This window comes from Arachis hypogaea, chromosome 17 (genome assembly GCF_003086295.3).
Source record: "Arachis hypogaea cultivar Tifrunner chromosome 17, arahy.Tifrunner.gnm2.J5K5, whole genome shotgun sequence".
NCBI lineage: Eukaryota > Viridiplantae > Streptophyta > Magnoliopsida > Fabales > Fabaceae > Arachis > Arachis hypogaea.
The window spans coordinates 18,141,381-18,158,122 of NC_092052.1; the positions used below are offsets into that span (position 1 = coordinate 18,141,381).

The window sequence follows — 16,742 nt, forward strand, 5'->3', positions numbered from 1 at the left end:
AGTAGAATGTTAGACTTTGTGTAAGAAATATTTAGATTTTGTGTAAGAAATATATGGACTTTGTGTAAAAAAGATATGGACTTTGTGTTGGACATATGATGACTTTGTGTAGGAAATATTTGGACTTTTATAAGTAGCATGATTAGAATGTTTTGAAGGACATAGTGTTTGTTAGTTTAATATAAATTGACAAAGTGGCAATATAATGTAATTTATAGGACATAAAATATATAAATTTTACAAATTCAAAATGCCACCATAATGTTATTTGAAAGACATAATTGCTAAAAAAATCAATGGCTTGCAAAGCTTGGGAAATAGTATTATAATTTATAATTGAAGATGTGAGACTAAAAAAAGAGGAATTAGTGTTTATATTACAAAAATATTTTAGATTGGATAAATGACAAAATAGGAATGAGTTGGGACTTGAGGATATTAAGAAATAAATAAAATATGTGGTACGGCAAGTGATACTAAATGTGGGAGTAAATTCGTGGACAGCAACACATTCAAAGAAAAGAAAAGGTGAAAAAAATTGGTAAAAGAATTAAGTGCGTATTGAGTCTATTGAAATAATGAAGGTAAATGAAAATAACTAAAAGATACATCCATAATGATACAAATATGTGACTGAAAATACTATATTAATTGTGATTTTTTTTTTCTTTGTTTATTTATATTTTTTTGTTTTTTTTTTTTTTTTTTTTGTTATAACTCTGTGTAGCGTTGACTATTTTTTATGGTAATATCAAAGAAGATAGTCCAATTCTTCTGATGACTCTCCTACTCCCCTCTCATGGATTGAGTTTCTTTCGAAGTATCTAAACAAAAAAGCCTAAACTCCTTTGACTTTCTTTGTGCAAACATTTATATTTAAAATCTAATAATGCAACCATTAGGTCCATCACAATCCGAATTAACATTTCCTTGGCATGTTCCATGAAGACTTTCTGAAAATTTATACGAATATTAGATCCTCAAAGTCAAACATCATACAAAAATGTAAGAATATGAACCCCCAGATTCTGACCGACTCCCTCGGTTTAATTTTTTAAAGAGTTAAGTATGTTTTCGTTCTTAAATTTTAGAGTCAAAATTAAAATTGTTTTTAACATTTTTTTATTAAAATTATTTTCAATGTTTAAAAATATTTTAAAATTATCTTTTTTATTCTAAAAAAATAAATTTATCCTTATAAAAAAATAAATTCTAAAATTAAAAATTATAAAATAAAAAATTAAATTTCATCTCACCAAAATCATTAGTTCTCAATAACCCTTTCTCATTAACATCCTCTTTCTCATCTCTCTCACCCATGCAGCTACATCGTCGCTTTCTAACTGGTGATGAAGAGCTTCCATCCGCAGCAAGCCACCGCCTGTCAACTTGCCGGCGATGACGACCACATCCACCACAAAGGAGCTCCGTCATTACCTCGCACAACTCCGACCCTTTGCCGTCCGTTTCCCCTGACAAAGCAACTGTTGGTGTCTCCTCGCCACAAAAGACGACGTCAATAACCACGCGAAGGTAGTTTATTTCTGCGTCGCGTCCAACCACACCATCCATCAGTCTTAAGCGCTTCCCGTAAATCTATGTTTTGTTCGTTGTTTTCTTTTTTTTAAACCCATTAATTGGAACGAATAATGAATAAATTAATTATTGTGATTGTTATTATTAATAGAAGAAAATTGTTGTTGAATAAATTAATTATTATTGTTGTTTTTCTTTTTGTCTTTTTTTTCTATTGTTGTTGTTGGTAGTGTTGATGAATTGTAAGAAGGAGTCTCTGGGTTACATCTGATGGTAAGAGAGTAACAATAGGATGAAGATAGAAATGTGGGTAATTGAGTACATGTGGTGGTGGTGGGGAGTGAGTGAAGTTCAGTAGTTCACTGGTGAGTGGATGAGGTTGGACGGTGATGGATGATGATAAAGATAAAGGAATCAAGATAAAATGGAGGTGAAGGACAATAATAGTAGGAATTGGAATCCGACGATAACGGTGGAATGTGATTTAATTTTTTATTTTATAATTTATAATTTTATAATTTATTTTTTACAATGATAAATTTATCTTTTTAGAATAAAAATGATTACTTTAAAACATTTTTAAATATTGAGAATGATTTTAATAAAAAAAAAATATCGAAAACAATTTTAATTTTAACTTCAAACATTAAAAACAAAAAAGATACTTAACTCTTTTTTAAATGATGATTCAGATTCATCAAATAGTTCAATCTCAAATAATACATTCTCAGAAATAACAGCAGCTTCAACACTCAACAGTATTTTTTGCTACATTGATAAATGAATAAGAAGTATAGATTTCTCCTTCAAGGAATTTTTTGTTATAGCTTAAATTACTCAAAATCCTATACTGAACATCCAGCATATGCTTCTGATTTCCTAAAATCACCACCCTCTCAAACAAGCTGTAGTCAAGAATTTCTTTTTCTTCATCATCATCACTATAATTCAGAGTTTTCCTGTACAAAACATAGTTATTGAGCAATCACTCTACTCTAGTTGTTGCGAAGGAGGCCACCACAGTTCACTGAGCTCGCGTTTTGAATCACTGAACCATCAACGTTCAGCTTCACCCAATAATTCTCCTCTTAGACATAGAAGAGTGCACCCAAATGAAATTGCACACAGCATTAGACCCACACGCGGCACAATTATATTCAAATGCTAATGGAATTGGAGAGAGCAAAACAGCCATAGCCAGGATCAATCACCCATTTTAATAATAATTGGGAAAATTTTTATGAGTTTAATTGGTTGGACACTAAAATTATTTTACGTTCACATTGTATAAAAGTTAATTTATTGTAAAAAAATTCAAAAACTAACCGAATTTATTATTTTTTATTATTAATCTAATTTTTTTAATTTAACAATTTAACAATATATTTTTAATATTCCTGATAAAAAAAATAAATTTTGATAACTATTAAAAATTAATTTGTCATAGTACTAAATTTCGACCAATAAATTACTACATATACAATACGAGATTCAAACTATCCATACTTGCTTAAACACACTAATAAATTAATCACTAGACTAACCCAAATTAATTTGTTGTATTGTAGTTCTATTTGTTCTCAATCAACTTTTTTTTTATATATAAATTACCCATAACCAAGATCATTGTTTTCTACTCTTTTTTATTGGTAGTTTTTCGATAAGAGTGATTGTTTCAAGGTTTAAAACTTATTCCTAGAAATAATAAATTAAAAAAAATATTATTTATGGATATTAGTATTCTTGAAAATTTGATCTTTTCATATTTTTATTCTCACCTTATATGTTGGAAATAAAGATTTTCCTTGATATGGAAATAAACTTTTATATGTAAAAATGTACTAAAACAAAATGTCTCAAAATAATAATAAGAAATATATAAATAAATATTTGAAGATATTTTCCCAATAACTTATATGATAAAGAAAAAATTAATGCCAAATACCATTAAAAATTTTAATTAACGAAAAAATCAATTATGTTAAAAATACTAAAAAATATTTAGTAAATATTATATTAAAGAGAAAGACCACACACAAAATATTTATAAATAGACAATAATGTCTTTATCTTTTTTCAAATCTCTAATTTAAGATAATAATTTTGTATTTGTCACCGTCCATCTTCTTTTCTTTTCTAACTTTCGCCACCCCTCATAAAAGAGAAATGTTCATATACAAAAGCATCATTTAAAAAAAAATTGTTTAATTAAATGCTAAAATATAAGTGTTTTTTTTTTACCAATAATTTAAAAAAAAAAAACAAGAAGCTGATGAAACAGCGGAAAAACCGATTGAGTTGAGGGAGCAAGTAAAGGGTTTGAAAGGATTAAAATTGAGTGACAAGGAGGTGTTGTTGAGATGGGAGTGAAGGGAATTTGAAACAATAAAATTGGAGGAGGAACCGCCAGAGAATAGGAAAAAAAGTTGAAGAATGGGGGGATAGGCATGGAAAATCCAGGAAGAAACAAATAAGACAATACAAATGGAAAGAATGAATACAAAACACAAGTTTTTTTTTTTTTTTTTTTAAGTGTAAGAATTAATAATAGAATTGAGTCTAAAATATAATCGATAATGAAAAACATTTTGAGAATGAAGAAAAGCTATAAAATTAAAAGTTAACCGAATTATGAATGATGAATTAGAGGTAATAAATAAAATGTATCGATAAAAATTTGAGTATATAGACAGTTAAAAGAATATGTTTACAAAAAAATAAATAATAAAATAATTTAAAGATATATTTATTTTTTATAAAAAAAATTAATCTTTTTTTTAAATAATAAAAATTAATGCTTCTTAATTTTAGTATTCTTTTTAATAATTAACTCCTTTTAAGGTTTCTTTTGAGTAATTTTTCCTATTATAAACCAAATAAACTTTTAACTTATCCCTGAAATTACCGAACAAGTTTATTGAAATACACAGCGATATTATTCTCATGTATAATGTATAATATTATTCGCCACTGTATAATAGTTCAAATGGCATAATCTTCCCCTACTCAATTAAGAGGTTGCGGGTTCGAGTCTTCTATTTTTGATAAAAAAAAATGTATAATATTATTCCTGAAAGTTTTATTCATACAAATACAATTTTTAGTATCAAGATCTTTTAAAGTGAGAAAATTAATAAAGTGATAAAGTGAGGAGTTAATTATAAAATATGAATATTTTATTAAATTATTGTGTCTATATATTTTGGATATGACACTCACCAATACTCGTCTGACACATATATTTGTGTTTAACTGTATCTTAATAAAAAATAAAAAATAAAAATTTTAACATATTTAAATACACCTAAATACCATTAGATGTAAGCATTTTTAGTTTTATTTCTTAATATGTATTCTTGAAATGAGTTTAAAAATAATATATATTATTATTTGTTAAAACAAATATTTTAAATACTTTATATAATTAAAAAAAGATATTAAAAATGATTAAAAATTTATTTTATATTTTAATATCAATAAAATATCAAATTATCATTGTAATTTATCTAAAAAATACTTTATATTTTATATATATGCCGTGTTTTCATGTCTTATAAGATTTTAAAATCTATATATTTATGTATCTCGTATTGTGCCGTGTTTTATATTCGTGCATCATATAAAATTAATCATTTTTAAATTAAGATAATAAAATATACATTTCATGAAATTATAAAATTAATAGTAATTAACCTTTCATCATTTTACCACTTTATCAATTTTTTTTTTAGGATCCAAATTTCAGTTTCTAAGCTTGAAACAAAAGAACGGTTATTAATAATATTATTTGTACCAAACCTTTTAAGCATTACTACTCAAGAATAAGAGTAAAAAAATGTAACATCTAAACATTAACTGAGACAAAAAAGTTAAGACCTATCCTCATAATATTAAAGCATAGTAACATATAAGAACGAATTTCTACAATATTTTATAGTTCTATGAACTACTTTTTAGTTTTATGGGGAAGGCAAAAATAAAAAAAAGGAAGACAAAAGAAATATAAGAAAATGGAGTCAAACCTGCTCTTATGACGGTTGTTGGGATCACCGGTGGCATAGCCTTTGAAGTAGAAATAACGAGCAATGATATAAAGCACTCCAAGAACCCCACAAATTGAAGGGTGCTTGAGCCCTCCCAAAATCATGAGCATGAAGAATATTGCCATTGTTTCTAAAGAGTTTTGGTGCCCTCTCTGCATTCATCCAAAAATAAATAAATAAATAAATAACACAACGCTTAAAAAGTTTATTTGGATATCATTAAATTATTAAAAAAATAAATAAATATTATTTTGATCCCTATAATTTAAAATAAAAATCAAAATCATTTCTCACATTTTTTTATTTAAAATCATCCCTAACAATACAATTGTCTTTAAAGTTATTCTTTTGTTAAAAGAAATAATTTTTGGATATATTTATCCTTTATAAAAATTAATAATTATCATTTGTTTAAGAAAAATATATTAATAAATATATTAATACACTAATATAAATAAAGAGTTAATCTTGTAAAATGCTGCAAATTACATAATCTTCTCATATATGCACGCGTCTATAGAAATTTATAGAATTTAAAAAATTTTAATATACTGGTCGGCTACCACAAAAAGTTAGTTGCTTTTTGGATTTATTTTTATAAAAGACATTTTAAGAGAATAAGAGTATAAGACTATGAATTCTTGCACTTCTTGTGGAATCTTTTACATCTTCAATACATATATACTCGTTAGTTGAACAGAATTTTTTTTCTTTTAATAAAAGGTAAAGTATAATAAAGGGTTTGACTAATATATACTTGCAAAGTCACATGTAAAATTATTAAAGAAATTTTAATAAAAATACAAAAAATTCAAATTCTTAATATATTTATTGTGTATTTATTAAAAATAAAATATTTATAATAATTTAATATATCCTAAAAATATACATTAACTAAAGCACTTAATAATTGAAGTGCCAAAATAATTAAAATGATATTACGTGACTAATAAAATTTATTATTTTTAGTCAATATTAGACTAACACTTTATATTCTAAATTCTAAATATAAAATTCTAACTCTTAATAATATAAAATAAAATATTGATTGATATTAATAAAACATATTTATTATATTTAATAAAAAATATTATCCTCCTAACATTTGTCGGTAATTATTAGTTAATTGCAATTATTACCTGAATGCACTTGAAGAGTTTGGCATCTTTGTTTTGGGATTCAGAAGCATAAAGGGTGGGATATGGAAAGTTGTACCTCTTGCGAGCCATGGCCACTTGTGCAGCCATGTACAAGTTCAGAAAACAGTATATTACAAGAACGATCGCCACAAATCTATACTCTTTTGGGAGCAACTCAATTATCGTCGCCATTTTTCTGTTGATTAGTAGTAGTAGTGGTTCTTCTTCTAAGTTTTAACAAGGAATCACATGAACAGAGCCATGCAGTGCTTGTGCTTTGGGATGATTTTGCTTTCAATAGCAGATCGATGTTGTGATTAATATATAGACCAATTCAATTCAATAATAAATAATTAGTGTGGTACCCTAATTATTATTAGTGTTAGGATTTTGATTTTGGAATAGCAAAAGTGGTTTAGACGGATTATTTTAACTAGGTCTATAAATAACTTTTTTTTTTAACTTATGAAAAATTATAGTAGAGTAAAGTATTGTTTTTGTCTCCAACGTTTGGAGTAAGTTCTATTTGTGTTTCTAAAATTTAAATCGTCCTATTTGTATTCTTAACGTTTATAAAAGTGATTCAATGTTATCCTACTATCAATTATACTAATATTATATTTTTCAATTATTCTCACTTGAATGTATTCATTCTCAATTAGGTCTCACTTGGATGTGTTCGATTTTAATATTATACCCACTATTTGTGTTTAGATTCAATTATGTCCATAGAAAAGTGAATTATGTAAATGTTGTAGGAATTAGTTTCAACATTTGATGAGCTATTTTTCGGAGTAGATCATCGATTCTATCTCAGACATTTGTATTCTAACTTCAAGAAGATATTTTTAAAACTCAAATTAAAGCGCTTATGATGTGTAATTGACGGCAGGATAACATTGAATCACTTTTACAAACGTTAGGGATACAAATAGAATGATTTAAACGTTAGGGATACAAATAGGATTTATCCCAAACGTTGGGAAGAAAAACGATACTTTACTCATTATAGTATTATGTTTGGTGACTTGGTGTAATTTTTAAAACTAACTTATAACTTTTTAAAAAACTATTTAAGTGTTTATAGAGAAATTTAAAAAATAATTTTTTTATAATAATTTTTTTATTATTTTTTTTTAAACAAATATTTTTAAGATTAAAAAATTAAATACAAAATAATTTATTGGGCAAAAAACAGAAATAAGCCAAGGGAGAAAATAATTTATATGAATAAGCCAAAACGAAAACTGCTTCATGAATCCACCAATGCACGTTTATATGTAGTTCGAACCAGGTTGGTTCGAACTCCATTTCTACATAATTCGAACCAGCTTGGTTCGAATTATACACAAACACATGCACACACTAATTCGAACCAAGCTGGTTCGAATTACACACAAACACACGCACATACTAATTCGAACCAGCTTGGTTCGAATTACACACACAGTAATTCATAGTATAATTCAAATTATGCTGTTAAAAAATTAATAATTTATTAAAAACATTTTATTAAAAAAATATATATTTTATTTCATACGTTAAAAAAAAGCTAACAAAATATTTAATTACGAGACTTCTTTAAAATATTAATGAGTTATCAATTCGAATTCCATACAATATTTTTCTGTCCATTTTTAATAGCTCATGAATATTTTTTAATACATTTTTTTAATATTTTTTTTTAAATTATACTACAAAAAATATTTTATCCTATGCAAAACAATTTAAAAAAATGGCTTAAAAAATGTTAGGAGTACTATAAAAATTTGTAATGTTATAATAAGGGATAAGTATTGTTTTGGTCCCTCACGTTGAGGGTCGGAATCGAAACTGTCCCCAACGTAATTTTCGATTTATAATCATACTTAACGTTTTTTTCGTATTAAAATCGTCCTTTTAATTTTTTTTTGACAAAAATACCCTCATCACTACCAACACAATTACCTCCTCCACCAGTACCACCACCAACACCACCACCACCACCACAACCACCACCACCACCAGCATCACCATTAACACCAACACCAACACCACAACCACAACCACAACCACCACCACAACCACAAACACAAACACAACCACCACCAACAACCACCACCACCACCAAGACCACCACCAAGAAAGCAGAGGAATCAACACCACAACCACAATCACAACCACAACCACCACCAACTACCACAACCACCACCAAGAAAATAGGAAACAACACCAAACAAAAACAGAAACAACACCAAACAGAAACAGAAAGCAAGAAAGCAGAAACAAGGCGTGAGGCGGAGGCGGCAGAAGCGAGGCGGAGGCAGCGACGTGAGGCGGTGAGACGGAGGCGACGAGGCGTGAGGTGGCAGAAGCGAGGCGGAGGCGGCGACGTGAGGCGGCGGCGCGGAGGCGGCGAGGCTTGAGGCGGCAGAAGCGAGGCGGACTCCAATGGCAGTGGCTCGCCGTCCCCCTCCCCCCTTTCCCCTTCCCCCCACCCCACCCAGCGTCCATTCCCCCTTCCCCTTCGCGCCGCCGTCCCCCTCCCCCTTTCCCCTTCCCCCTCCTCCTCCCCCTCTCCCCTTCACCCCACCCCACCCCCACCCCCACCCCCACCCAGCGTCCATTCCCCTTCCCCCTTCGCGCCGCCGTCCCCCTCCCCCCTTTCCCCTTCCCCCTCCTCCTCCCCCTCCCCCCTTTCCCCCACCCCCACCCCACCCCACCCCGCGTCCTTTCCTCCTTCCCCCTTCACCGCCTTCTCCCCCTTCCGCCTTCCCCTTTTCTCTTCTTCTCCGGCTTCTTCCACTTCCCCTCCTCCCTCTCTTCGCCGCCGGTGCCGTCCCCCCATCCCCCCTTCCCCTTCCCCCTTTCCCTCCCCTTCCCCTTCGTACCCTTTTCTTCCCCCGACCCCACTAACGGGTTTTCTTTTTTTTTTTTTTAAATTTTATAATTTTTTTATTATAGGGGTAGTTTAGGAATTAATTAAAAAAATTTATTAGAAAGGACGATTTTAAATTCAAATACGACTTTAAGGATGATTTTAAATCAAAATATACATCAGGAACGGGTTCGATTTCGACCCTCAACGTGAGGGACCAAAACAATACTTATCCCTTATAATAGCTTAGGTAAATACATGTATGTACTCAAATTTTAAATAAAATATTCTACATAGTCAATAATAATTTAGAAATGAAAGAAAATATTTTATTCCATACAAAATAATTAAAAAATATATTTTATTCTATACAAAATAATTTTAAAAATGGCTTAAAAGATGTTATGAGTACTATAAAAGTTTGTAATATTCTAGTGATTTAGGTAAATACATGATAAAAATATTTTTTCTTTAATTTCTAAATTATTAGTGACTATGTGGAGTATTTCTTTAATGTCCTAAGTCATTAGGACATTACAAATTTTTATAGTATTTTTAACATCTTTTAAGCCATTTTTTAAATTATTTTACATAGAATAAAATATTTTTTGTGGTATAATTTAAATAAATTTATTAACAAATATTCATGATAATTTTTTAATAAAATTATTTAAATTATATGGTGAGATATTACATGATTCGAATTACGCATAGGGAAGTTCGAATCACTCTTATTCAAATTATATGGTGAGCAATTCGAATTATATACAATACTCTTCTGCCTATTCTTGATAGTTCATGAATATTTTTTAATAAATTTATTTAAATTATACCACAAAAAAATATTTTATTCTATGCAAAATAATTTAAAAAATGGCTTAAAAAATATTAGAAGTACTATAAAAATTTGTAATGTCTTAATTACTTAGGACATTAAAGAAATACTCTACATAGTCACTAATAATTTAGAAATTAAAGAAAAAATATTTTTATCATATTTTTACGTAAATCACTAGAATATTACAAACTTTTATAGTACTCATAACATCTTTTAAGCCATTTTTTAAAATTATTTTGTATAAAATAAAATATATTTTTTAATTATTTTGTATGGAATAAAATATTTTCTTTCATTTCTAAATTATTATTGACTATGTAGAATATTTTATTTAAAATTTGAGTACATGCATGTATTTACCTAAGTTATTATAACATTACAAATTTTTATAGTACTCCTAACATTTTTTAAGCCATTTTTTTTAAATTGTTTTGCATAGGATAAAATATTTTTTGTAGTATAATTTAAAAAAATTTATTAAAAAAATTATTAAAAAATATTCATGAGCTATTAAAAATGGACAGAAAAGTATTGTACGAAATTCGAATTGATAGCTCATTAATATTTTAAAGAAGTCTCATAATTAAATATTTTGTTAGCTTTTTTTAACGTATGAAATAAAATATATATTTTTTTAATTTTTAAATTATTAATTTTTTTAATAAATTTTTTAATAAATTTTTTTTAATAAATTATTAATTTTTTAACAGCATAATTCGAATTATACCATGAATTACTGTGTGTGTAATTCAAACAAAGTTGGTTCAAATTAGTATGTTCGAACTAACTTGGTTCGAATTAGTGTATGCATGTGTTTGTGTATAAACGTACATTGGTGGATTCATGAAGCAGTTTTCGTTTTGGCTTATTCACGTAAATTATTTTCTTCCTAGGCTTATTTCTGTTTTTTGCCCTAATTTATTTATAAATTATTTTTAATTTAAATTCTCATATTTTAAGTTTTTTTTAATTAAGTTGTTAAACTGGCTCTAAATTAAATTTAACTAATATTTTGTATTCCAAAAGGAACGTAGTAAAATGACATAAAAATAATTTTATTATTATTTTAATGAGTCAGACAATAATGGAAGATAGTAGTAGTAAAATTCTGTGTTCTTGGCTTCATCCGGTTACGTTGTCTCCGCAGATTGTCCTCCAAGGCAGAGATTATATCAAGAGTCAACCTTTGACTAAATTAATGTGGCTTGCTCACTACTCTCCACAGAGCAAAACTTATAACGTCGCTCATGTTTAATTATATTTTGCTATTGCAAATAGAAATTCTTTAAAAAGATAACCAAGGTTTCGACTTTCGGTAAATATCTAGGGCCGAAAATGTTTTTTGTTTTTTTATTACAAAGTGATTTGTAGTTATTTATGTTAATACTGCTGAATAGTGTTTCTTTTTTCTTATGTTTAACATTGATATAATATGTTTCTATTTGAACATAACAATACTTTCAGTAATTAGGGTCTATTATGGACACCTAATTTTACTCAAGTAGGTATCTCTTTTATGTAGATAAATTAAAATAAGTGAATTACATACCCAATTATCCAAAGGAAGACAAACATGAAACATGTTAAAAATAACATTAAAAGTTAATACTAAGTTTCTTATAATCACTTAACACAAACACAGGTTTCTTGGCACCAAAAAACACAGGTTTATAGTTTATATGTAAACCACACCAATTGATACGATTAATAAGTTCAGAAGTATTAAATATACAAACTCAAAAGAAGCTAAACTCCTTTGATATTTCTTTGTGCAAAGATTTAAATTTAACATCTAATAAACTTCTTAATGATGTTCAACAGGTCCATCATAAGCCGAATTAACACTTCCTTGGCCTGTTCCTTGAAGATTTTCTGAAAATTTATACAGAAATATTAGATCCTCAAAGTGGAAAATCAAACAAAAATGTACACAAATTAAGCTAAGCAACAAATATTTTACCTTGAATATGAACCACCAAAATCTGTCTTACTTCCTAGGCTTAGTTTCTTAAATGTTGATGCAGATTCTTCAAGAAGTTCAATCTCAAACAATGCATCCTCAATTACTTGACCCAATTTCTTGTCTTCACTAGCATTGTGAAAACAATCTCTTTTCTTAGCATCAAGAACCAGTTTTCTCCATATAGAGTCACTATTAAACAATGTTGAACCATTTCCAACAATCCAAAGGCAATATCTACAAAAATCAAACAATAAATTTTAATCACCTTATGCATATTCTCATTTATAAATTAAGGTGGTAGTTTAGTTTAACATACCTAGCTCTTGTCAATGCCACATTTGTTCTTTGTCTGTTGGAAAGAAAACCAACTTTTCCAGCACCATTTGCTCTAACTGTTGATATTATGATAATATCTTCTTCCCCGCCTTGAAAGCCATCGACGGAACGAACACTTAAACTGAAATCAGGATCAGAAACCGAAGTGTAATTCTTGACTTTCTCTTGAATTTCATAAACTTGAGCATTGTAAGGAGATATGACTCCTATGCTAGTTTTCTTCTTTGTCCTCACAAACTCTGCCAAAAAAACAGTGTTGCACTATTAAGAACACATAAAAATTATATTGACATAGTTAATGAGACAAGACAAGAAAAGGCGAGAGAATTTGGCAACCTTTGTGGAGGTTTCCAACAATCTCAGAAATAACTGCAGCTTCAACAGTGTTTTTTGTACTATGTCCAAGACCAATTTGTTCTCTTCCTTTAGCTACATTTATGAATGCATAAGAACCATAGATATCTCCTTCAAGGAATTTTTTGTTATAGCTTAAATTACTCAAAATTGGAGCATCAGAAAGCTTTCCTTCATAGAACTCTTCACTTGGAAATAAGCTAATTGAAGGACTCATCCTATACTGAACATTCAGCATATGCTTCTCATTTCCTAAGATTACCAACCTCTCAAATAAGCTTCTTCCAAATTCTGTCTTCTCAGCAATCTATAAGATGTTGATCAATTTAAAAAACATTACACATAAAAATGATCAAGATTCAATAAACAACAATTAAGATCACTAAAGTACTAACTATTTAGAAACAATGCTCAGTACCTTGCTTTTTACCAAGGCTGGAAGTTGTTTCTCATCGCCAATTAACACACAATGCCTAAGACCTGGGAGCTGTAATGGTACGGTTGACTCGCATTCTTTAAGCTGTGCAGCTTCATCAACTACCAGAAATTTAAGCTGTGCCATTCCTTCTGTGAACAACTTTACAGAACTTGATGCTGTACAGAAAATCAGACAAGCATTTGACAAGCATAATTTCTCGATTCCATGCTTGTCATTAGTGACCGGAATGAAAACGGATTGAGAAAGTGTAGTTAGTATTCCAACACATAATTCTCTTTCCAGGCTTGGCCACCCCAAGTAGTCAATAATTTCTTTTTCCTCATTTTCTACTTCTTCTTCATCATCATCCCTATAATTCAGAGTTCTCCTGTACATAACATGATTCAAGGAACTTTCAAGGGATCTAAGCAAATCTAAAGCTCTAGTCATCCTCCTCACATCACTGATCTGAATAAAACATGTTGGCATGTGTGTGTATAAAGTCTGCATACAGAATTCAAGTTTTCCTTTCAGTTCCCTGAAATTCTTCTTCACAAATTGATCAAATGTCATTATACTTTCAATGAGAGAATGATACTTATCTGCAATGTCACTGTATTTCATGTTCACAAATTCCTTCAATGTTTTAGAATCACCAAAGAGCAAGTTCCTTCTATACTGGATTTCAACAGTGCTGTTTTCTTTCTGCACAAAATCTTCGAATGGCATTAGGCCCTTCTCTTTCTGATACAATTTATATAGCTTCTTAGGTTCCTTGATCAGTTGAATCATTGATTCAACGCTATGTTTCCATCCACTTAGTGGAGCAAAACACTTAACAAGATTATTCACACGATTTTCGAGAAAGATATCTTTAAGGCCAACATAAGTGTCAACCTTCATTCTAGAACTATTGCCAAATAGGACTATGTCTCCAAAACCATATGATTCATGCTCAAGTGAATCCTTGACAAGGCTATGCAGCCGCGACGCAACAGCCATCACTGCTGTGTTGGTTGGAGCACATGTCAATGTCCTGACTCTAAGCTTCAAAAGGGAAAATAAGATACAAGCCACAGTCTTGGTTTTCCCAGTCCCAGGAGGTCCCCATATAAGGTTCATGGTGCTGTTATGTTGACATTTTGTCAAGCTTACACAGCTTGAAACTGCATCTTCTTGTGATTCATTGAGATTCTGAGACTGAATCATATTTCTTATGCTTGAAGTGCCAATAACATTTAGTCCTGAGGGACATATTTGACATTTTCTTCCAATCTAAGAACAATAAAGAAAACATGTAACATGTTATTACCTCTGTTTTGAGAAATTAAGGGAATGAAGAACTTAGAAGCATTCAGATTATGATAATTTTAAACAGTCCAAATCATGCACTAGATTTATGTAATGTATTTACACCTAGTGACTCATTTGCATAAATTTATATTTACAAAGTAATTTACCATCAAACCAAAGTTAAAAAATGATATACAGTAAACTACATAACCTAAATTCACAACCTCAATATATAGAATATAGTTTTTTTTCCCCCTTACCATCATGTCAGGTCTTAGCACCTTTTCAATAATGCTCATATCTGCATCCTCTAGCTGTGAATTCAATGCCTTCCATATCCTAACATTTGTTAGAATGTTCATAAGATACACAGCATAAAGCTTCTTAACACCACCACTTCTGTCATATTCATTCATAGTGTCCATGTACTTGGAGGACAAAATTGGAATTGCATTGTCATATGCATGTTTTGGCCTAACAACATAACCAATATGGTAGAATTTTTTGGGGCTGTTGTTTAAATCATCTATGCATTTTGGTCTAACAGGAGTAAATGCAATAACATCTCCTAACATAGGCTCATATGATTTTCCAATTTCACCACCTTCTTCCACATCATCTTTATCCACATCATCACTATCACTAGTGTTCACCAATGTTAAGAGATGGAACAAATTCTTAGGAGGTTTGAAGAACTCTTTGTCCATTTCGACAGCCTCGATTTCGCAGAATCGAGCTCTAGAGACTCCTTTCAATCCTGAACACATGTCACTGCGTGTCTCTTCAATCAATGAAGGAATGAATGAGTTCATGTATTCTTTCACAGAATTGAATGTCTCTGGAATCTTAACAACCTGTTAAAAACACTGTTTCTTAAATTCATTTCTTAGCTTCACCAACATGGAAACAAAAACAAAATATTTATAAAAAAAGAAGAGAGAAAAGACTAAAATAACCTTGTGCTTGTAAAGATTATCATTCAGAACATCTCTTAGAGTCCAAGAAAAGACAATATCCAACAAACTGGATTCATCATCATGATCCTCCCTAGTATTTGACATCCTTTGCTAATTGATGAAGATCAAATCTGAATGAATTTCAAATAATAGCAAGAAACCATTAATATTCTCTGATAGATATAGTGAAACTATTCATCACTTGTATATGTTAATGTTAATGTTAAATATACACTTTATGGAAGTGAGAATGAAGAATACTTACTAAAATGAATCTGGCTGCCGTTGATGAATGTAAAAGAAAAACTACTTCAAGTGCTTAGTTGAAAATTAAACGTTCTTAGAATAAATATATATATATAGACAGTGAGAGAGAGACTTCATGCAATCAAGGCCAGGAAGAGAAATCAAAGGATCAACTTAAAAGTTAAGTGAAATTAGTAGTAATTAAAACACTACTTGGGAAATTAAACGGGGGAATGCTTTATTTATTTACGAGGCCTACCTAATTATTGGACTATTTTCTTGAAAAATGTTAATTACTTAATACTACAAATAGTAAAAATAATATTAAAATCAGCTACAAATATTAAAAAAAATATTTGTATGCTAAAATCAGCTATAAGTTCAGCTGTTATGTATTTATGTATATTTTATATTTTAATTTAAATTTTATACTAAGAAGGATGTTAGATGATCAGTGAATTTATTATTTTTGACAGTAATAAGTTAATAATATTTAAAAATATATTATTGAATTGTTAGACTAAAAATATTACACTGATAACTAAAAGTACTAACAAAAAATAATAAATTCTACTTGTATTTGAGTTTTTTTTTTCTTATATTAGCAGTTATTTTTTGTAATTGATTTTTGTGTATACCTAATTCGGTTTATTATTACAATTGTTTTCATTTATAATTTATAATAATAGTTTAATTTATAATTTATAATTATTTTTTTAAATTAGAAATGGAACTCAAATATGAGACCTCTAGATAAAGATAA

At 29.2% G+C, this 16,742-nt stretch overlaps 2 protein-coding genes and 1 long non-coding RNA gene across 3 annotated transcripts; 1 reads left to right on the forward strand and 2 right to left on the reverse strand.

Annotated features, from left to right (window-relative positions):
- Positions 1–924: 924 nt before the first annotated feature.
- LOC140181108 (uncharacterized) lies at positions 925–1,709 on the forward strand. The gene is made up of 2 exons (XR_011875769.1): positions 925–1,066; positions 1,325–1,709. It is a non-coding gene; the product is annotated as an uncharacterized lncRNA (long non-coding RNA).
- Positions 1,710–5,482: 3,773 nt separating this feature from the next.
- Positions 5,483–6,910, reverse strand: LOC112762928 (uncharacterized). The gene is made up of 2 exons (XM_025808733.2): positions 6,719–6,910; positions 5,483–5,731 (listed from the first exon to the last, which is right to left on the reverse strand). The coding sequence occupies exons 1-2, from the start codon at positions 6,908–6,910 to the stop codon at positions 5,483–5,485; spliced, it is 441 nt and encodes a 146-aa protein (XP_025664518.2).
- Positions 6,911–12,003: 5,093 nt separating this feature from the next.
- Positions 12,004–16,194, reverse strand: LOC112762408 (helicase SEN1-like). Its single transcript, XM_025808244.3, has 8 exons — positions 15,999–16,194; positions 15,734–15,864; positions 15,038–15,631; positions 13,485–14,759; positions 13,049–13,373; positions 12,693–12,951; positions 12,374–12,610; positions 12,004–12,285 (listed from the first exon to the last, which is right to left on the reverse strand). The coding sequence occupies exons 2-8, from the start codon at positions 15,836–15,838 to the stop codon at positions 12,252–12,254; spliced, it is 2,829 nt and encodes a 942-aa protein (XP_025664029.2). The 5' UTR covers positions 15,839–15,864; positions 15,999–16,194; the 3' UTR covers positions 12,004–12,251.
- Between the last annotated feature and the right edge of the window lie 548 nt (positions 16,195–16,742).

Coding starts and splice junctions, on each gene's coding strand:
- LOC112762928 (XM_025808733.2), bottom strand. CDS start 6,910: ATGGCGACGATAATTGAGTTGCTCCCAAAAGAGTATAGATTTGTGGCG. Junction 5,732..6,718: donor AACTCTTCAAGTGCATTCAG/GTAATAATTGCA, acceptor GGATGAATGCAG/AGAGGGCACCAAAACTCTTT.
- LOC112762408 (XM_025808244.3), bottom strand. CDS start 15,838: ATGTCAAATACTAGGGAGGATCATGATGATGAATCCAGTTTGTTGGAT. Junction 14,760..15,037: donor TGCTAAGACCTGACATGATG/GTAAGGGGGAAA, acceptor TATTGTTCTTAG/ATTGGAAGAAAATGTCAAAT. Junction 13,374..13,484: donor CAGCCTTGGTAAAAAGCAAG/GTACTGAGCATT, acceptor AACATCTTATAG/ATTGCTGAGAAGACAGAATT.